General features: G+C 34.4%; 1 protein-coding gene across 1 annotated transcript in view; it reads right to left on the bottom strand.

Annotated features, from left to right (window-relative positions):
* Positions 1-23827, bottom strand: part of PIGK (phosphatidylinositol glycan anchor biosynthesis class K) — a 123297-nt gene that overhangs the window by 72704 nt on the left and 26766 nt on the right. Inside the window, exons 4-9 of the mRNA XM_032301603.1 lie at positions 12597-12732; positions 10935-11046; positions 7978-8074; positions 5464-5581; positions 4457-4567; positions 173-345 (exon numbers count right to left, since the gene is read on the bottom strand). Coding sequence (XP_032157494.1) covers positions 173-345; positions 4457-4567; positions 5464-5581; positions 7978-8074; positions 10935-11046; positions 12597-12732 — 747 coding nt within the window. The remainder of the gene's footprint in view (positions 1-172; positions 346-4456; positions 4568-5463; positions 5582-7977; positions 8075-10934; positions 11047-12596; positions 12733-23827) is intronic.

Here is a 23827-nt window from a genome sequence, read left to right as displayed (position 1 = left end):
CCATAAACCTGAAAAGCGTAGGGCCTACATAAAATGAAGATTGGGTAGAAATGTGTAGTTTTATTAAGAAACACCAACATTCATCTCAATATTATGTAACATCATGTTACATAAAAATTTATAAATCATGAAACTAGAACATTCTAAGAAAATAATAATTCAAGATAAATACCTGTTTTCCATGATTTCTAAATCTGGTTGCAAACTTATAGTCTCTGTTGTAATTTCCACTTTCCGTACACTTCCAAAAAAATCAGTTATCAGGACATTTTTAGGATCCCTCTGAAAAAGGTCAGTGCGATGTCCAGGGGTAGACACACAGAGACTTCTAGGACATACCTGAAACTGAAAAGCATACATATAACAATAATAAATACACACATATACATACAACTTTTATCGATTTAATAACACAGTATAGTATACTGTAGTGTATTTTTTTAATGATTTATTTATCTATAAGAGAGAGAGAGTGAGTGACTGAGTAGGGGAAGGGGCAGAGGGAGAGGCAGAGAATCCTAAGCAGACTCCCCGCCAAGCATGGAGCCCAAGATGGTACACAATCCCATGACCCCAAGATCCTGACCTAAGCCAAAACTAGGATCAGATGCTCAACTGACTAACGCACCCAGGCACCCTGACTATAGAGTATTTTTAAAGCTCTCCCAATCTAAAGAAGCTTCTGATTTTAAAGATTAAAGTTTCTTTGCTAGAGTAGTACTTGATATTCTAAGAAAGCTATACAGACATTAGAGCAGGTGACAAAAAGGGAAGCAGACCAGGGACAGGAAAAAAACATGCACTTTTTTGGATCATATGCTACAAAATAAATTTTGAACTTTTAAATTTACCAAGAATTTATATGTAATACTATGAAAAGAGTTGCTTTTTTTCTGCAACTACATTCATCTCAGTGGGCGGCAAATTTCTTAGTTTAGCCATAATGAAAATAAATCCAAAGCACCTCCAGACACTCTAGTCCTCAAAGAATATAGCCTGAAAAACCACAACTTCACAGAGATCTCACACAGGTCTCATGAAAATGTCTATGTTAATCGTATCCCGGATATTCCACATCAGTGAATCACCAGGGATAAACATGTACTCATTCACTCAGCAAAGCAGATAAAACATCTACTACGTATATTTCATACTGTTACTTCCACAAAGGATACAAAAGTTGACAGAACATGGTCTTATCTTCAAGGCCTTAAGTCAAGTCAGAGATGAATAAACATAGAGAGGTAGGGGAAAAAAGGTGACAGGTCCTACTTCAAGAAAGGATAAACTTCTCATAGTCTGAGGATAAGAAAAAAGAAAGAGTGGGATTTAAGCTACATTCTGAAGGAAAAGGGAGATTACAGATGGGAAATAACATTCTTAAGGAGCAGCTGCAAAGATGTGTAAAGCAAATAACCTAGTTTGGCAAAAGCACAGAATATACGAAGAAAACCATGACAAGACTGCAGTAAGGGCCTACAGCCCACAGTAGTTGCCCACCTATGGAGACAAGATGATATATACAGATAATTACCAATATGATGGGAGATGGGTGGGGAAGGGCAGAGCAGCTAGAATTTATGAAACTAGTGATCCAAGTACTGTGTGAAGCAATTTATAGATACTCTGATTTAAACTACTAGTAACTGTGAGGTATATTAAGATTATTATCTCTACTTAAAACTAAAGCTCAAAAAGATTAAGTCACTGGCCTAATATCACAATACCTTCCTGATTTAGGAAAACAATAAAAGGAAATACAAAGAAGAGATCAGAATATAAAGAGGCAGTGAAGGCAAAAAGGATGGGGAGAGAGTAAAATGCCAAACTTACTTTAGAAAGGGAAATGCCAAACAGGAAGGACAATACAGATTGAAGGTTGAAGAAACATAGTAAAAGATAAAACAAAATACACAAAGATTGAAGTCCTATGTATACTGAAGGCACTCCTGTATGAGCCAGCAACTTGGTGGGCTTTCTTAAGTACCAATAGGAAAAGCATAGGCAAATGAGCTTGAGAATAAGATAAAAAATATTATCTTCTCTGCTGCTAAAATGAGTATACTTCCACTTTCTATGAAGTTATTCTTCCTTCAAGATATTTTATCCTATCAATATGATTTCCTTAGCCTCAGCAACATTAATTTCTAATAATCTCCTTTATTTACAGAATCTTCACTCTAGACAGATTATATGCTTACTACTGAAGACAAGGATTCCGACTTCCATGCCTCTGCACGTATTCCATTTTCGTAGAATATGCTATATTTTGCTTCTTTCAAACCCAAAAATCTACCTCTCTCAAGAAAAATTGTAAACCAAACCCATTATATTTAAAGGAACCATACAAATGTGCATGGTTGTCACGTCCTTCCATTCATTACAAATATTCACTGAGAACTATAAATATACCAGGTACTATAATTCAATTCTTTAGGTAGTGAGAAGCATAGACGATGGTCCATTTACCTCTTACTTAAGAACCTCAAAGCCTCAAGGGAATGTCACAAATATAAACAATTACAGTACAATACTAAAAGCATCTTAAAGGTACATAGCAACCATTACACAAAAGAAATAAAATTACCTGGAGGATCCAAAGACTTCATTTAATAGGTGATACTCTATAAATGTGCTTTTCAGCTGTTACCAATAACACGATAAGTTTTTAAGTGGGCAAGGACCACCTTTTCTAATGTTGCTGCCCACGAAGCTCCTAATATTGTACTCTGAATATAACTGATACCCAACAAATTCCCTATACACACATAATCCAACAGAATAGGTATTATTCCACAACATCTTAAGATATATTGAATCAATAGAATATTTAACTTCAAAGTAGTGGATCATTCTTACTGAACAAGATTAAAATAACCATCATTCAATTAAAAAAACAGAAGTAGGGAACAAGATATCAGTGAGGAATGTTTATTAAAACTGTACAGCAATTGTGGGATAAAATAAACACATAAAAAAATAAGTTTCTTCAGTCTTTCCTATATGATTTCAAAGAAGTTATTTTTTTAAAAAAATCCATTAGACATTTGAAGTGTGAGGTGCATATATTGTAAACTTTTGAGACAGTATGTCACGTATTAAATAAAATGTATTAAATAAAATGAGACAGTATGTCACGTATTATATAATTAAAAATGGGAATAAATCTAAAAACTAAAGTAACTAGAATTTAGGTGACTATAGTTTTCTTACAAAGTAGTACTGTAACAAGTTCACATTAAGATTTAACAGGCATCAAATACATAATCTCCAAAATGTAGCAAGTAATCCTATGTTATCAAATATAACAGCTTATAACAGTGATTTTTAGAATTTTGCAGAACTTCTTTAATTAAAAAAATTATCTAAAACATTTCTATATGATAAAAGAGATCAATGCAAAGCTGCTTGGCTGATATGTGAGTTCCAAGCCCAGTCTACTTAGACTCCCTTTCATTCTGAAGCTCCATCAAGGCAGAGACAGTACCTGTCTCCTTCACTAGGACAGAGCCAGTGGCTGGCACTTAGCCCAAACTCAAAAAATGTTTATAAATAAAAGAACAGGGTATAAATTAATGAAACAGGGTAAGTCATAGATGCTCAGTAATTATCCAATATAGAATCACTATTTCAAGCTTTTTTATTATGTCTACTTTCAATAGCAACTTCAAAGTAGATTTATTTAAGGATACAAGAAGCACAGAAAAGCCAGGGGGAAAAAACTGAACTAAAGTTCAAGAAACCACATCAAAACACTGTACTAGGGCACCTGGGTGGCTCAGTCAGTAAAGCGTCTTCCTTCAGCTCAGGTCATGATCCCAGGATCTGGGATCAAGCCCGGAATCAGGCTCCCAGCTCTGCAGGGAGCTTACTTCTCCCTCTGCCTCTGCCCTTCCCTTTGCTTGTGTTTTCTCTTTTGCTCACTCTCTCAAGTAAATAGATAAAATCTTTAAAAAAAAAAAAAAAAAAAAAAAAACACTGTACAAGGATGGACAAAAAAAAAAAAATTCTCCCAAGAATGCCCTATTACTCACACTTAGTAAGTTCAAAAAAAGCAGACTACAATAAATGGTAGACAAGAGAAATAAAGCTCTGAAAAACTTATTTATCTTACTTAAATTCCAACAGGGAAGAACTATGGGAATATTCCTGGAGGAGAGAGGATCTGATTTGACACCAGAAGTATAGGTAGAATTTCAGTGGATGAATCTAAAAAAGTACATTTCTGGTAGAGAAAAGAGCATGAGCAAATGAATGAAAGTAACAAGTTAAACAGGCTAAACTTTAGGCCTCCTACAGTAAAAAGAGAGAGAGATACTATAGAGGGAGATTCAAAACAGTTTAAAAGGCTACTGTTCAAAATAAGAAACAAGATCCTGACAGTACAGGGAATAAAGGACTTCACTTATCAATTAAGCATACCTATGTGCTTTAATCAAATCAAGGAAATACTTACAAGGTCATTCATATTCGTTTGGCTAGCTGGATTAATTTCTTCCAAAAATTCCAAGACATAAAATGTGTATCTATCCATAAGGTGGACTCCAATTGCAGGATCAGGTTGATGCTATGAAAAAACAAAGCATATACAATGGCATATTATTCAGCCAGAAAGAAAAGAAAGAAAAGAAAAGAAAAGAAAGGAAAAGAAAAGAAAAGAAAAGAAAAGAAAAGAGAAAGAAAGAAAGAAAGAAAGAGAAAGAAAAGAAAGGAAAGAAAGAAATCTTGCCATTTGTGGCAACATGGATGGATCTTGAGGTCATTATACTAAATGAAATACATCAGAGAAAGACAAATACCATATGATCTCCATTATATGTGTAATCTAAAAACAATGACAAGAACAAAAACCAACCTTATAGATAACAGAGAACAAATGGTGGTTGCCAAAGATGAGAGGCAGAGGGTAGACCAAATGGGTGAAGGGAGCCAAAGGGACAAACTCCAGTTATAAAATAAATAAGACATGGGATATAATGTATAGCATGGTGGCTATAGTTAATAATACAGTACTGCACATTTAAAAGTTACTAAGGAAGTACACCTTAAAAGTTCTCATCACAAGAAAGAAAAATTCTTTAACTATGTATGGTGCCTTTTTTTTTTCTTTGGTCTGATGATAAATGTTAACTAGACTTAATATGATTATTTTGCAATATATACAAATATTGAATCATTATGTTGTACAGCTGAAACTAACACAATATTATAGTCAATTATACATTTTTGTAATTATTTTATAATTTTTTTAAAAGCAAAGCAGAAAAAAAAAGTATATGTCAAACAACATCATTATAAGAAAATGTTTTAAAAGCAATCAAAATTACCTTCTGAGGTATTAAAATGTCTAAGAATAATGTGTATATATATATATATATATATTCATAAAGCACATAAGTGATTTCCAAAATAGCTACATATTCCAAAGACAATGCAGTTTACAAATGGGAAATATGCACCTACCGAGAGTGAATCTTCTCCCACTTGGCTACTAGCTAAAGCCATTATGTTAGGAGAATAGAATCGTTCATACATGGATGCTCCTTGACAAGTATCAATAATAAACAGTAACTCATTGTAGCTGAAAGAAAAGTGATACTATCTTTAACATGATTAATGCTGTTAATCAAACATTAACTAATATTTTTACATTACTTGCATAACATAAGATGTTTAAGTCATATCTTAGTCATTTTATTAGTTAAAAATTTGCAAGTTTTCAGAATTTCCAACACAAATTTGACATAAGAAATATTAAAGCTATAATCTTGTCCAAGGAAACAACCTCAACAGGTTGTACCACATAGTGGCTGCCCCAGTTATTTCCCCTTCCCTTATCTTGGCCACATGACTCAGAATCCAAATGAATATTCAATACAAGAAAAATTTATTTGGCACCCAGGCTGTCCTAGAAAATGAGTCAGATTCAGGAAAAAACATACAGGACTTAGTCACCATACTCAAAAAGCTTAAAATCTAACTGGAAAAGAGACACATAAACATTAACCAAATGGAATGTGGTAAGAATCACAAATAGTTACTAGAGCCTATAGCATGTATCCCTTAAGCTGGGGATACAGCAGCCCCTGTCCTCACAGAGCTTAGAGTCTAATAAAGTCAAAGTGCTCTAAGAGCACTGAGAAAGGAAGAGGGGGGACTGTAAAGAAAGGCAGGTCAGAAAAAGGTGATGCCTGGCCTGGGCAATGAAGGGTAAGTTATTTTAACTAACAAAGAAAGGAACAGCACATTCCAAGAAAGGAATAAGGTTCTACTAAGGGAACTAAATTTGAAAAAGTGTAATTGTTTTAGAAAAGGGGAATAGTACTATATAATGAGAATTTTCAGTAGATTTGGGGAAATGGAGGAAATTAGTTTCAAAAAGGTATGGTAGGGTCAACCTATGTACTACCTAATATGAAGTACAGATCTCATCCCTGTTAAGTCTGAGGAAGCCAAACAGGGTTTTTTCAAGTGAAAATAACATAATCAGCTATGTATTTTAGAATGAGTTGCCTAGCTGGTGAAAGTAGGGAGCAGATACATTTCTCAAAGGTTTCTCTCAGACACCTGATCTAGGTCAACAGCTAACATTGCACCTAGAAAAGAAAGTGAGCAATCTGGCGCCAAAATATCTAAGCAGATGATAAAAGGAAGAAGTCATATGATGTATTTGTTCTGAGAAAAAAAATCTGTGGATGCCCCTGAGGGTCAGAAACATCTACAGTTTTGAGGGGCAGTACAGTAAAATGACTGGAGCACTTAGGAATGAGTCTTAGTGCTAGACTTACTAGTTGTGCAAAATCTGGCAAGTTAATCTATTTATGTCTCAATTTACTCATGTGTGAAAATAGGAATAATAGCAGTATCTACCTCATGGGGTTGTTATTGATATTAAATAAGACAATATATAGAAAACAGTGCCTAGTACCTCGTATATATCCAGTAAATGTAAACTATGAATAAGGTAAAACCAGTACCCAGCAAAAGCTTCCCTTCAACATTTCTATTTATTCTGCTTATGCATATAATTCAATATTTACATTTAATTGCAGCAGAGTTGTATACACATTTCTCTTTTCCACTAGATTTTAAACACTGCGAAGGCAGAATATGTATCATATTCCTTTCTGCACCATGTATTTAGAAGGTAACCTGTAAGTGGATATTGAAGGTAACCAAGTTAAAAGCATTTCCACTGCTTTATATTCACTTACATTCATATGACAACTTTCAACTGGAGAGGTGCTTACCATGGATCACTAACAATATGTCATCCTTAATGTGAGTTAGGCTAAAATATTATATTAATCATTATCTCAGCATTTTTTCCAAAGAAGTAATAATGTATTGTTATCATGTGGAGAGTCAGAGAATGTACAAAAAGTAACAACAGGTTGAAGCAGGAAAATAAATACACGTTCACAATCCCCCTACATAAAGGGAAGCTTGATGGGTAGTACTCTAATTTCCTCCAAAAACATTGCTAAATAACAGGGAGATAGTCTTTTTTTTTTTTTTCAGGGAGATAGTCTTAAGAGGTTAACTTGTTTTTATGCTCTTTAATAACACTGAGGTTTCTTCTAAAAATAGTTCAGTAGAAATAACAAACATAGATCTAGTAGAGTAGAAGTTACATTAAATTAAATTAAAATCTCATGAAATAGGACCTACAAATCTACTAACCATGGAAAAACCAGGTACTAATTTATCTTACGAAAAGTAGTCATTTGATGGGGCACCTGGGTGGCTCAGTCATTAAGCATCTGCCTTCGGCTCAGGTCATGATCCCAGGGCTCTGGGATAGAGCCCCACATCAGGCTCCCTGATCAGCAGGAAAAGCCTGCCTCTCTCTCTCTCCCACTCCCTCTGCTTGTATTCCCTTTCTCACTGTCTCTCTCTCTCTCTCTGTCAAATAAATATATAAAATCTCAAAAACAAAAAAAAGAAGAAGAAGAAAAGCAGTCATTTGCTAATTACCGTCTTTTTTGCCACATTTGCTCAAAAGCATCTGCAAGTTCTATGTTGGTAATTTCTTCAGAATCTTGAAATTTCAAGAAACCATTTCCACCATGTCCTTGTAGGAAGAGTTAAAAAGATCAAATATATGCATTTTTAAAATGCAAACTACATATATCCAGATATAAACATTTACTTCATTCATGGCAATATTTTAGTATCACTTGTTATTTTTATACTCTAAAATGAAAAGTACTATGAAAACAAAAAATAATTTTCTATTACAACCAATTAAAAATAGAATAATGATCGACTATGCAAAAAATAGCAGATATAATACCTTCATAAATTCTTCTATCATTCCATTCTATAAAAGCACATTTATATTTTTGCACTGGCTCCATTATTATGTCAGAAGTGAGTTTCTATAGATAAATAATTTCTCAAAACCAGGCAAACATTTTGGTGAGAATGGAGTTGCAAATACTAACTTGGTCCCAATAGTATGCTAGTATTATTCAGAGTATACTTGGAATGCTATACTACTGAAGTGTTGTTCTCACATTTAAATTAAAGTTTTTACTACTATCAACAACTGTCCCATGAGAGCTGACCAGAAGACTGTGACATTTAGAATGCATAGAGATAGCCAGTCTGTCTGGATTCAAATGCTAGCTTTGTCACTTAATGACTGTGTTAACTTAGGCAAGTAACTTCATCTTTCTAAGCCCCAGTTTCCCTAGCTGTGAAATAAGAAATATATCAGCACTGTCATTAACATGCGTATAAAGTTCCTTTGTGTGAATTTTTTAAAAAGGTACTTCCCACAGGGCATCAAAGTAGAAAAATCTTTTTCAGTGGCCCCTCTGAATATATCCAGTTCTGTGAACTCAAAAGTGATTAGTAGTTATGTCCCTTTGGGGAAATATGATACTTCTTTCTTCCATTAGAACAACTCTATGGCAGGGCACACATTTTACTATATGCAAACATATACTAGATTGCAGCTCCCACTCAACCCCTAGCCAAACACTTAGGTGCAGTGCACAACCCACATAACTATATACAACAGCACCTAAGTCTTTGGATTGCTGTAAGGATGAAATAAATTCATACACACATTGATTTTTATTGATTGCCTGAGGTACAGTAAGCCTCATTAATGGCTAGTGCCATTATCATCTTATTGTAATTGTCAGCCCTCCTACTCTCTTACATGGGTTGGCAAATTTTCTATAAAGGGCCAGGTAATAAATGTTTTAGACTTATGGGCCACATGGTCCCTGTTGCAACTACTGGAATCTTGCCACTGTAGTGTAAAAACAGCCACAGACAATATGTAAAACAAATGGATACAGCTGGTTCTAATACAACTTTATTTCTAAAACAGACAACCTTCCATGGGCCATAGTTTATCAAATTCTGTCTTTGACTATTGGAGTTTCTTACACACTTGGACTTATCCTGAAAGAAGATCCTTAGATTTAGAAAAAAAAAAAAAATTGTATGTTTAGTTTAGTACATCAGATAAAGCTAAACTATAAGACTGTACTTCATAATATTTGCCACAAAAGCTTGGCATTTTCTTATAACTGTCAGATAAACTAAAGTGAAAATTTTCCTGACTTAGCTCTGCTAAGTTAATTTATAAAGTTTATAAATTCATTGAATTTGAAAAGCTGTAAGTAAATGCAACACGATAGACAAAGAAATGTAAATCACCAAGTAGAAGTCAGTAACCATCCTGCTTTGTGACATCTAAAAACCATTCTGCACATGTTTTATCATCAGTTGAATGGAATGCCCTCCAAAAGCATTTTTAAATACAGTTTGGTCAACATTCATACTTACCGAATACTACCATAAAACACAGCACTGGAAATAAAAAGGTGAAAACCCCATTATCAATGACATCTTGGGAGTTCAAAATGTAAAGAAGGCAATAAATAGCCAAACAAGAAAGTAGTAAGTTAAATGCTCATATAGAAACTACAGATTAACATGGGAGTGAGAGGAGAGCCTAAACCAACCAGGGAGATAAGCAGTGTCTCTCGGCAATTATAATATATATAGCAAGACACTTCTGAAGGAAAAAGGAGGCACTATTACATTAGGATAATAATAGGTGTAAACTATCCCTGTCCCAGGCAACTAGAGATACAGGTCACCATAGACTTGCAGAGGAAAATCAGCAAAGGAGATGACTCCAGAGCTAAGACTAAAAAGATAAGGAATAATCAGGTAGGCAAAGTGAACTGAGAAGACATCAATAAACAAGGGCAATAGCTTAAGCAAATGTTTGTGGAGAACAGAAACAGTCCTAGAAGAAAATGAAAGAAAGTACAGGAACTAAAATGAAATAAATAAGATCACTAAATATAACATATATTATTATACATTATATATTACATCTATAAATAAATAGATAATAAAAATAACTAATATTATTAAGACTTTATCTCCAGTAGTCCTCAAAGTATAGACAAAAGACCATAACAGCTTATATGTGGGGAACATATTTAAAGTGCAGTTTCATAAGCCCCACCCTGGACCAAACCTAAATCAGAATTTTAAAGACCTGAGTATCTGCATTCAAATAATCCTTATACATACTAAAATTTAAGACTCCATCAACAGGAAATCATTGTAAAGCTTTATGCAGAGGAAGGACAGATTTATAATTTTTACTATCTACTTTAGTAGGATGATTATAAGGAGACAAAACTGAAGGCAACAAGGCTATAGCAGGGTTATGAAATAAAAGGTGATAAGCTGTACCAGGGTAATAGTAAAAATAAAAGAGTGAATACATCAAGGGACAGTATAAAATGTTATGCTGTCTCCAATTATTTCAAGCCGTCATATGAGAAAAGAGAACTACAAAACAATTTTAATCAAAATTCATTTAAGGTGTTTAAATATCTTTCCATGAAGATGGATACATATTCTATTTCTAAATACCTAAATTCTCAAATTACCTGTCATATAAATAAGAATATTGCTCCTATCATCAGAAAGAAGACGTTTTGACCGAGGAGTACTAGGCGGGATCCTGCCAGTTAATACCCGTAAAAAATTCTCCACAGTTACCTGGAAAAAAAAGAAGAAATTGGGATGAAACAGAATCAGGGGAAACATGATAATTTTTCTTCCCAAAAATGTTCCTTCTTCTTTCTATATATTATTCAGCATAAAGTGAAATATAACTCAATTAAAATATATTTATTTAAATATATGCCTCAAAGTTAACTTGCTTCCATTAAATATAACTGCTAATAAAACTACCCTGGGAAAAATCAGTTAATTAAATTTAAAACTTCAAATGCTAAGAAAAAGTATTGCCTAAAATTTAAAAATTATTGTCTTCATAGGTAATTCTTTGGGAAGATACAAAATAAAGGAACTCATAAATAAATTCAGCAATATTGTAACTACTGCAGTTGAAAGATAGGTCCATAATAAATCATAAAAATAAAACCATAAGGATAGTTCCACAAATAATCCCCAAATTGTGTATCTTTGATTTTTCAATGTATTTTATTACTTAAATTTTGTTAAGGGTATCTTCAACATGTGAAAGATTGATCACACTTTAAACCAAATTTCCCACCCTGGAATTTGTTGAACTTTTGGATTCTTTGAAATCATATTTAAAATTATATTACGCAGATCTAAATTTAAAAAGCGGAAAATTTATCTAGCTTTCTTGTTCAACTTTTCCCTAGATCATGAGTATATAAATATATGCGCATTTGTATGTGTTTCTGTGCATGTGTACCTAATACTTGGTTTAATTTTTTCCCAGAAAACAGCAAAATGCTAAGTATTTTAATAGGACTTCTTTTTGGTTTATATTTTATGATGACTAAATCAACAAGTAGTCCAACATTCATCCACATTTAATTACTGAACAAACATTTCTGAGTGCCTTCAAATGCAATAGGTACTTGGTAGGCATAAGATATATAAGATATAGGCCATGTCCTCAAGATGCTTACAGGAGGAGGCGATAGATATGACTTTAAAATTGCTTCGAAACAGGTCTGCGTACACAGACAGGCTTGGTAAAAGGCGAAGGATTATTGAGGAAGACTTCACCAAAGAAGATTTCAAATTTTAAACATCTTCACTATCTATTAAATTTAAAATGAAGTTTCAAAAGGAAAAATATATAATGCCATTTTTCAAATTTATACTTTAATTTTTAATCATATGCATAAAAACACTGGAAGCATATTAAAAGTGATTACCGCTAAGCAGTGGAGATATGGGTGAGTTTTTTGTTAACTCTTTTAATTTTTCCTCAATATATATACTAAATATACAAAATTTGCAATTTTAGGTCAAATCTGAAAGATAATGTATTTACTGGAAAAAAAAAAGTATGAACCCTCACTAAAATATTCTAACATAAGAGCCAAGATAAAGTTATCCTATCCCAGATACATATATGAAATGTTCATGCTGTATTAGTTTTACTCCTGTATTATTTCCTTAATATGAACTCCAGAGACAGAATTACATCAAGGATTCAGTGACAATTATGCACAAAGTTTAAAGAAAATATTCTACCATTATTTTAGAGTTTAAAAGTAATGATAACTACATTTCAAAAATGTTGTTAAATCAAACAATGTTACCTCATAACTTCTATAATCCACTTCCACATCATCTCCATACACATTTAGTTCCATATTCTTGTGACTAAACACTGTAGCTGGTTTGGGATTTCTAGGGTTGCATGCCATATCGTCTGCAAGCATCAGAACAATGTGACTAGAAAAAAAAATTCCAGTAAATATGCTATTTCAACCAATAAGTTAAAAGCAGACACATTTTATTAATATCATGAGGCAATTATATTTTCTTTTCATTAAAAATAAAATAATTTTTGAGTAGATATGAGTAGATATTTTAAAAGAGCTTTTTAATTGTTTTCATATTCTGATGTAGTATAAGCTTTAAAGCAAAGAAATTAGAGCAATCTGGCATAAATTTATCCAAAGAACTTGAAGTTACTAACTTAAATTTCTTCCCAACATAGTGTATTTTATGCCATAGAGCAAAGGGAAGCTGAAGGAGTTACACTGTCTTCCCCATTTTTTTTTTTTTTAACTTTAGTAGTATTTGACACTCTTAAGACTTAGAGTCCACATTAACCTATGATATTATTCCAAAGAAATTAACTTTCAGAATCCCGGGTATGAAAACATGCAAGTGCAAAGGGGGTGCTACAGGAACACACCCCCAGCCCAATTGCTCTTCACTCTCTCCACTCCACCTCCCTAAGAGACTAGATCCTGAAATATCTCCCTCCCTGGCTTCCTGCTTCCACTCCTGCCCTCTCTCAGGTCATTTTCCTTAGAACTACCAGAGTGATCTTTCTGAAATAAGTCACATCATTAAACTTTCTCACTTAAAATCCTCCAAAGACTCCCCATTATAATTAGACAAAAACTGAAACTCCTCTCATGGTCTAAAAGGCTTACTTAATGTGGCTTCTGTCTAACCTCTCTAACTACAACTCCTACCACCCATGTTCACCGTGCTCCTTCCATACTGGCCTTTCTGTTCCCAGAATATGCTAAGCCTTTCCCAGTTTAGGGGCTACTCACCAAAGAAATTTAGACTTCTCCCAAATCTTCCTATCATTCCAATCTCAGTTGAGCTACTCCATTCTCATTACATGTTTTATCTTCTACAGGTCATTTATGAATTTGAAATCCCCATCATCTCCCACCACCACTCCTATTGGAATATAAGCTCTCTGAGGACTGGGTCTTTCTCTATTCTGTTCACTGCCGTATCACTTACACTCAGGTTTAGTAAAGGAGCCTGGCATATAGTAAGTATTCAATAAATATCGGGGGGTGAATGAAACATTTTCATTTTTGCATATATTTTCTTTTAGAGAAAATTATAAAATTTATCTTAAATACTTCTGATCTTGATCTTACCATTAAAAATGGTGAACATGAATCAGGCAATTCTACCATATATACTTGAGCTTCCCAAACATAAGGGAAAAATTAATGTGGTATACATAATTAGTTTGGCAGGAGATAGCAAGAAGAAAGTGTTCTGCTACATATGTTCCAAATACATTAAAGTTCAAAACTGAAACATTGTGATTTTTCTTGAAAATTGGCTAGATTTCTATTTTGAGAGGGTTCCAACCCTGCCGCATTCAAAGATCAGATCTTCAGCTGTTACTGATTCATGCTCACAGAATGGTGAAAGTTGCTCCTCTTAAAATGGAAAATACATCTTCTCTTTTTTCATAACTTAATATGACTAACTTACATTAAGTTATTACCAATCACCTTTTTTGTTATAAGCCACTATTAAATAAGACTGAACTATCTCTAAATCTCAATTATAAAGGTATTCCTTTAGGCCATTTATTTAAGTTAATTTTAATCTATGAAATTAAATGATCATTCAATATCCATACAATGTCAATGTTATAAAGAAGCATAATTTCAGCTTAAAATTATAAATTCAGGGATGCCTGGGTGGCTCAGTCGGTTAAGGATCCAACTCTTGGATTTCGGCTCAGGTCATGATCTCAGGGTTGTGGGATCAAGTCCCACATCATCCTGGCTCCTTCCTGGCTCGTGCTCAGCGGGGAGTCTGCCTAAGATTCTTTCTTTCTTCCTCCACTCCCATTCCTCTCCCTGCTTTCTCTCTCTCTGTCTTTCTAAATAAATAAATAAATCTAAAAAAAATCATAAATTCAATCAACATCTTTCCTGCAGATAATTTTGAGCCTCCATATAAGTATTATAACCCTCAGTTAACATAACATTTCTAAAAAATCATTTTATTTGTGGATAATCGATTAGAAAAACAGGACTGGAAAAAAACAATTTCAAAGGTTTAGAAGTCCAACTACATATTCTTATCCACTGTTTCTAAAACTTAAGAAATGTTCAGAACTCTTTCCTGGAGGGGAAAAAAAAAATTCTCACTTCGTCCGGGTGTTAAGTTATTTGTGTAATGAAACTTACATATATAAATGAAAGTTAACTCCTTAGGCTTATGGTTCTTATAAAACTACAAATAAATACAAAATTATAAATCACATTTTAACAAAACTACCAAACTAATAACACTCTAAACACATTAACTCCATTTGAAGGAGGATATTATTTTGATAAAACTAACTGACCACTACTGTATTTAACAGGAGAAAGAGATAACATCAGGCCTGGTACTACACTTCATTTTTTTGTATTTTGATATCTACACTACAATATAACTCGATAATACAGAAAATGTTCACAAAAGTATGTTGTATAAAATGCAATTCAGAAATTCCTGTTATATTACTTGACTTCAGGGATCAGATCTTATATTTAAAACTCTGTCAGTAAACATTCTTTGAACATCAGTTATTATGAAATCTAACTTGTCGACTCCTTGAAGTGTCCTTTTCACTAGAATATCCAGTTAGCAACCCAGCAGTTACTAAGTTTTTACCGAGTGGATATCAGATCAATCACTGCTGGAATCAAAACCAAAGAAAATAAATCTACATGAAGACATACTACTACATTCCTATAAATAATGACAGCAACTTGCTTTGTATCTTAGTAAAATTAAGACAAAATATATCCAATTGATATAAAAACGATATTCTTACAGTCTGGCAATCCTATACTACCATGTGTGGTGACTCAACTCTCACACTCTATTCAAGGCCCTGCAAAACCTACATCACATGACAAAGCATATGGCAATATGGCCTTCTCTCAACACAAAACCAAAAGAAAAAGTGAGCACAGAAATTGTATGAAGTTCAAATTGGGTTTGAATCCAAACAATATGTCGGTTGTTTATGTGAGTTTCCACATATTTTATTTTATTTTTATTTTTTAGAAAGAAAGCACAAGCCAGGGGAAGGGGAAGAGGGAGAGGTCAAATCTTAAGCAGGCCCTGCCCAGTGCTGAGCGGGAGGAGGTGGGGTTTGATCTCACTGCCCTTGAAATCAGACCTGAGCCAAATGCAAGAGTCAGACACTTAAGCAACTAACCGCCCCAGGCCCACTCCACATATTTTAAATCATGCATTCCTATTAGTTAAAAAAATATGAGGACATATCTATGTATATCAACTAATTTGTGTGTGATATGTATTTGCTACTTTAAATATACATAATGAGTATTAGTGAAGCATAACTTCTTTCCTCTTATAGATTAAGTATATTCTCTTCCCTTACTACTCTTTGGTATCTGGTTTAATACCATGATCAAGAATACCCTTATTGTGCTTATATAGATTTTAAGTACAATTAAAATAAAAATGAAATTTTAAACCATCTCAAAAAAGAAGGCATGAAGCACAATTTGAGAAACATGTGGGGGGGAAATGGTCTAAAATAAATATATTCCATTATGTTTGCCAAACATTAAAGGAACAGATAAACCCTGCATCAAGGCTGCTAGGCCATTCTTTTACTCACCTCCCTAAAGTTCTTCCTTGACCCAATCAGGAACCAGCAACCAATGGGTTAAAAAAAAACCCATTTTAAATAGATAAGTATCTTTCACTTCCCTACACCATTAGAGCATGACATTTCAAAAAGCATAACTCTTCATTTATTAATAGGCTGGTATTACCTTAATAAAAATTTTTCACTGAATTAAATTTAAATAAATTACTGCGTTGGTAAAAATGTTTTTTAAATGTTCACTTAAAACTGCTATCCACTCTATAGCCATGCTACCAATCAGATAATTCAACCTGAGAGCATCTTTATTTCCTAGAACTAGTATCACCAGCTTTATCATCAGTAATATCAACATCCCAATGTAGAACAGTAGCTGAAATTAAGGCAGCAGATCTGAGAATCACAGGGATCTTTAATGGTCTCTTAAATATTTGGGTTTCTGCTCATAGGTGCTGCTTCCCCCTACCCCCTGACATAAATTATTCAGATACTCTGTAGATTATTGCTTCTGTAGCAAAGCAGTGACTATAGGACCAAGCAAATTTAACAAATTTTGTTGTAAAATCATTAGCTTGATGCCAGAATAATTTACTTTTAGGCTTTTCTCCTCCTTTTCTTCCATGTCTTGAGGAATATCCAAGTTAATAAATCTCATCACCAATGTGCTGTGAAACTAATCCTAACAAATCTGTTAGCCACAGGTTCTAGACCATTAGGATTTTCTGAATTACTTTCAATTTGCCAAATGTCAAACAAGTGGCATTACTACACTCAAAAATAAAGCTCAAAAACTGCATTGCAGAGACAGGAAATCAACAGCAGCAGACATGTCACATGAGGGTAGATCTAGCTAGTATAATTATCTCATACATTATTTCCAAGATGTGTATTATTATATCCCTATTTTACAGGTTATGAAACTTAAGCACACAGAAGTTAAGTAACATGTCTCAGGTCACAAAGCTAGTAAATAGTAGTCAGGATTCCAACCCACTTGGTTTGACATGATCATTTATTTGCTTTTAACAATCCTGTATTGGGGCGCCTGGGTGGCTCAGTGGGTTAAAGCCTCTGCCTTCAGTTCAGGTCATTATCCCAGGGTTTTGGGATCGAGACCCGCAGCAGGCTGTCTGCTTGGTGGGGAGCCTGCTTCCCCCCCCCCCTTCTGCCTGCCTCTCTGCCTACTTGTGATCTCTGTCAAATAAATAAATAAAATCTTAAAAAAAAAAAAAAAGGAAAGAAAGAAAGAAAGAAAAAGAAAAACAATCCTGTATTACCTTAAGTTACTTGAACTAGGATTTGGAAGGATATAATCATGTGTTTTGTTTTATATTGATAATTTAATCAACTCAGGTGATTAAGGTAAATGCATGAACTCATTATTGCTGTTCAATATTTATAGCACATAACTGATATAAAATAGGCCCTTGAAATTCTAAATGGAACTATCTAGAGACCTTAGCAAATTTTCAATTAAAGAATAGCATTAGAGCATAAAATTTCTCCTTTAAGTACAGTAAAGTGTAACTCGAAATTTTAAGTACCCACTTGAATTCAAAAATTGGAGAACAGAACTTCGGAGAGGTACAGGGGTTCATGTTCTACAGTCTCCAATCAATTCCCAAAAGCCCCTGACTCTTTTCTACAAAAAGGCAATGGGATTACATCCTGCTGCTGGCCCTTCCCTCACCAGGTCTTTTCTACCACCAAACCTCACATTGTCACTCTCAATCATCTGCACCTACATCTGTAGCCTATATCTAAGCTTTCACTGCTTCATCTCTGCTTCCAAACACTCCCCAATCTTAACCACTCTTCCTATATGGGGGAGGAGGCAAACAGCAGAGATGCCTCACCAACACCCTTCTCCTTTCCCATAGCAAGTTTTTGTTTTTGTTTTTCATCTTTTCCCATTTTCCCTTGCTCAACTTCCCACTAACTGGTTTACTGACTTACTCAGGCACACCAGCCTCAAGGCTTGGAATTCAAATCTGTATATTTTATTACCCAAATTATAAGTTACTGTACTTCTCAACCATTATGGATGCCTCACAGAAATGGTCAACAGCCAGGGCACCTGGGTGGCTCAGTGAGTTAAGCCTCTGCCTTCTGCTCAGGTCATGATCTCAGGATCCTGCCATCGAGCTCGGGCTCTCTGCTCAGTAGGGAGCCTGCTTCCCCCCTCCCCCACCTGCCTGTCTGCCTACTTCTGATCTCTCTCTGTCAAATAAATAAATAAAATCTTTAATAAAAAAAAAAGAAATAGTCAATAGTCAAATAAAGAATGTTGCATTAATGAATGCCACTGATCAAGCATAATGTATTTTTGTCAAAATACATAGGATAAAATTTTTAAAAATCTTGATATTTTGCATATACTCCATCATAATGGGAATCAATATGTACAGTCTTTCACATATTCTCATGTTTTGTTTTGTTTTTAAAGATTTTATTTATTTATTTGACAGACAGAGATCACAAGTAGGCAGAGAGAGGCAGGCAGAGAGAGAGAGAGGAGGAAGCAGGCTCTCCACTGAGCAGAAAACCCAATGCGGGGCTCGATCCCAGGACCCTAAGATCATGACCTGAGCCGAAGGCAGAGGCTTTAACCCACTGAGCCACCCAGGCACCCCCATATTCTCATGCCTAATAGAAATTTTACTTTTCTTATTTTTCTGTAATGATCTGCACTGATATAATCATGTCTCCCATGATTCCCATAATCATGTCTCCCAATTCAACCACTTCACATCAAGTACCTTGGAGTCTTGCTTAACACCAGTAGATTTTAACAGTCTATATGTAAAATTTTCAGAATGCTATAAGCCCTCTCCTAATACCTGATCACAACACCTGAATTGCATATTTTGACTAGCAAATACCCACAATATGTCTTCTCTGGTATACTTCCATTCTCAAATAACAAAAAAAAAATCAAAAGGTCCTCTTAACTTTCTCTGGACATTAAGTAAGAGTCAGATATTCTTTTCATCAAGAGAAGTTGGAGGCTGGGCGCCTGGGTGGCTCAGCTGGTTGAGCGACTGCCTTCAGCTCAGGTCATGATCCTGGAGTCCTAGGATCAGTCCCACATCAGGCTCCCTGCTCAGCAGGGGGTCTGCTTCTCCCTCTGACCTTCCTCCTCGTATGCTTGCTCTCTTTTATTCTCTCTCTTTCTCAAATAAATAAAATATTTTAAAAGAGAGAGAGAGAATTTGGAAGCTTGTGCTTCTGAGGTATCAGTTTTATCATTTTTTAAAAAAATCTGTTTGCCAAAGGATAGACCAAACACCAGTGAAGAATATTTTGCTACCACTTTGCTCTTCGATTTCATCATAAGAATCAACTTGGACAAAAATTAAAGAAGAAAAATATAAAAAGAGTAATTAACTGGAAGATAATAATGAATCTCAATTGAATGTAGTTCAACAATGTGTTTTCTTCACTTGATCTTAGCCAAAAGGCCGAGAAGCGAAGCAATAGCGTTCAATGAAATGAATTTGATTCCGTATTAAATTGTACAACCACTTACTACAGTATTTTATCCAAATTATCAAATATATTCACATTTTAATAAAATTATCAAAAAATAAGAGTATAAGTTATAGAAAAATGGAAATAAGGTTAAGATTACAGAATGAACCACTGTACTTCATTTCTTGAGAGTAAAAAAGAAAACGGATTTAAATTCAGAAGAGCTATGTCAAACAGCATGGTAGAACTTCCAGAAACAAATTTGAACATGGATTTTTAGTAGACAAGCAAATTAAAAACAAAAAGGGAAGGTAGAATTCTGAGTAAGGAACTTTTAAAATTTCTTCCAGTTCTAACACAGAAGTGATGATTACTAGTATTTAAAATGTAGTCACAATATGCTATAGGTAATGGGGTAGGGACAGGATGGTGGAAACAAGTAGACTGTAACAGGCACTGTGCCGCAGTCCTATCAGATACTTCATCCTCACTAAATCACAACAATCCTGAAGATTATGACTGTCTTCATTCTAAAGATAAGGAAATTCACTGAGGTCACACCACTTGCCCAAAGTTACAAGGCTGGTAAGCAGAGGAGTTGAGATTTTATTTCCAAGCCCATACACTTTCCATCTATTGCTGCATTCTTTGGCACAATGGAATACCCTGGCTTTTACTCCACTCCCAAGTAATGAGCAAAATCAAACAATAACAACAATAAACCTTTAGTAATTTCTATACTCACATCAACAAATATTAAACGGACATCACTTTTCCTCATAAGAATCATAACTTAGTATTTCTATTTTCCATGGCTCTATGAAATTTATGTTCAAACTTCATTACAAACATTTTTAAAATTTTAAATGAATCATTTAATTATAGACCTATGGATTTTAAGTCTGTTTTCACCTTTAAAAACTGGGAAAAATCTCCCCCAAATCTTTTTAAAATTACAATAAATATGATTTAAAAAGCCTGGGCACTGGAAAGTTCTAATTTCAACTCTTTCTCAAAACCCAGTACAAGCCTAGTGCCCCAAGGAGACTTGCACAGCCTCCCCTGCACCTGGCCACCACGGACGCCCTGTCCTGTAGCAGTAGCCACTACCACCTGTGTCACTGCCACCTCGGTACCCACTGTAGGATTAAGCTACAATCTTCAATGAGTAAGTATATTCTTTTCTATCATCACACATTTATGAAGTTTCCAAAGGACAGAAAAAATTACTGCCAAGCACAGTGTGACTTTTATGAGGGCAAGAGAACTATAGAAATTCATTAGCACTCTAAGAAGCCACAGAAGAGCAGTTAGCCTGACCACAGAAGTGTTGAATTGAAATCTGCAAAGCATTTTCCACTTCTGACCTAGATGGGGTAATCCTCAGTGTTCTTCCTTTCCATTGTTCGATATTAGTGGATTGAAGATTTCCTGCCTCTTGTTAGGAGGTTCATTTCATTTCCCATTACTCCAACTATACTCACAGCACTGAGAATTTCAAGTGGAGGTTTCAAGTTTCTTTATATAATTTCTATATGCAATTTTTAAAATTAGTTCATAACTCTAACAAATATTTTAAACTAAATGAACATGACTTAAATGAACTGTTCAACTCCCATGGCGGCTAGCTATACAATATATTTCTTATTATCTACAATCCAACCAAACATAAGAAGTATGGCATTACCACTATAGTAAGAGTATAGAAAGCAATGTATGACACTGTTCTTATGGAAAAGGAAGGTATCCATGTTCTTTTTTTTTTTTTTAAAGATTTTATTTATTTATTTGACAGACAGAGATCACAAGTAGGCAGAGAGGCAGGCAGAGAGAGAGAGGAGGAGGAAGCAGGCTCCCTGCAGAGCAGAGAGGCCGACATGAGGCTCGATCCCAGGACCCTGGGATCATGACCTGAGCCGAAGGCAGAGGCTTTAACCCACTGAGCCACCCAGGCGCCCCGGTATCCATGTTCTTGAGTGGCCTTTTGATGAAGCTGTACCACCATCTAACCAGATTACTGATAACTGGATAAGTCTTGCAAAAATCAAGTTTTGAGAAGAACCTGGTTGTTGTGCTGCTGTTCGTTCACTGGTTGCAGGCCATGGGAAAGCTCCAATGCTTATGTGCTTAGGAATGAAACATAAAGGTCCCGTACAGATCATAAGACAAAAGCAGCTATGGAGCTTTAACATCAAGCAATTTTTGTATTTAGAGAAGTATCACTATAGAATGTGTCTGTGCTGCAGAGACATCAATGGCCAATAAAACTGGGGTGCCTGACGCTACTGTCTTGGAAGTGGAACTTCAGATGGAATATAATTTGCTGTGCATATTAGCCAAGAAGTTGGCTTGGTGAATATGTCTAATGAAACTTCTATAGGAATACTGAAAAAAGCAGTTTTATCAGGTTACATGCTGCACAGAATCTCTATGTTTGGGTTACAGCCAACCTTTCTGGACACTTAACAGTTCAGCAGTTAAAATTTCCTTAACATTTGTACCAGCCGACCTTTCCTGAAATCATGCAGTACAGAGTCTTAAGTCTTTAAATCTATTCCCATGCCAGAATCTTATCAATACATAAGACATATAGACAGATCAGGTACCAAAATATTCAATATAAATAACACTTGTGTATTTTTAGTATCCTATAGAACTAAAACCTAGGAACTAGGAACATGCTAGCTCTTATATGGTTCATTCCTTCAGTTATTTCAAACACTGGAATCAAAGACTATACAGTTATTTGTTTGCTCACTTTATGTTTACATTGCCCACATTCATACTAGTATATATCAGGTTAACATAACCACTGATTTTTTATCAAGTTGTACAGTGATTATTTAATGCCTTTTTACAGATCTGACTTTGTACTGCTATGTACTGTTTGTACTGTTATGGAAAACCTCTATCTTAAAAATCTGCATTGCACAGAAGCACACCTTTAATGCCTCCAGGCAAAAAAGCCTTATAGTTAATTTAATGGTTGCACTCTTGGGTGCAACTTAACAGAGAAAACCTAAAAAAGGAATAAGAGAAGGTTATTCAATATTTCTAGTATGATACTATCTTTGTCTTATGCAGAATATGTAGAATATGTTCTTTAATTTAGTAAACATTTTTTAAAGGTAGAGATGATTTATTATTGTAGCTATAATAATTCCTAATCACAAAATTCTTATTATTTTTCCATACCTATTTGAAACTGTTTACCAGTTGTATTTTTATTAAAGTATGCCTTTTTTCCTTCTCTTCCTAACCTCCCTTGCAAAAAAAAGAAGTAGGTTTCGGCTAGTAGAATTGAGCATTTAATTTTTGTATGCTTTTGAGCTGTGTAACTCAGTATTTAGATACTTGATAATTTTTTATATAATTGATAAAACAGTGATGTGTATTGATGTTAGTCCAACCATATACTTATGTTATCTTGTAATGTGTAGTTACAGGTCCATGAGAGAAATAGTTTGTCAGGGTTCACCAGCTTGTAAAAACCCAGTGTGGAAGCTAAACATCTAAATAAATAGTGAAATGTGCCAAAAAAAAAAAAAAAAAAGACAATATCTAAACTACTTTCCTAAGAACAGTCTACTAAACAAAAATCTTATTTGTATACGAAAGCTAACATTTGAATATCTATTTTATCAAATGTAACATTATAAACAGAATTCAATGAAATGCAGGAAATTAAGTTGGATTTTATTTGCCCAGGATAAAACCTAAAACATATTTGTTAGAACAAAATCCCTATTAAGGTATTATTTGATTGTCCTTTGCATCTAATACAGAGGAGAAAAACTGACATTTTAGGTAAATTAAGTTCTGATTAATAAGGGTTTTACTTTCTAAAATAACAACTGAATTTCAAGATTGGAAGCCTTGGGCATGGATATAATGTTAAATGAAAGATAACAGGTGGGCGTTAAGGATTTAATGTCAGGATACTTTTTA

This window comes from Mustela erminea, chromosome 10 (assembly GCF_009829155.1).
Source record: "Mustela erminea isolate mMusErm1 chromosome 10, mMusErm1.Pri, whole genome shotgun sequence".
Lineage (NCBI taxonomy): Eukaryota > Metazoa > Chordata > Mammalia > Carnivora > Mustelidae > Mustela > Mustela erminea.
Note: the sequence above shows the minus strand (reverse complement) of the source record. Positions and strands in the feature narration are given on the sequence as shown.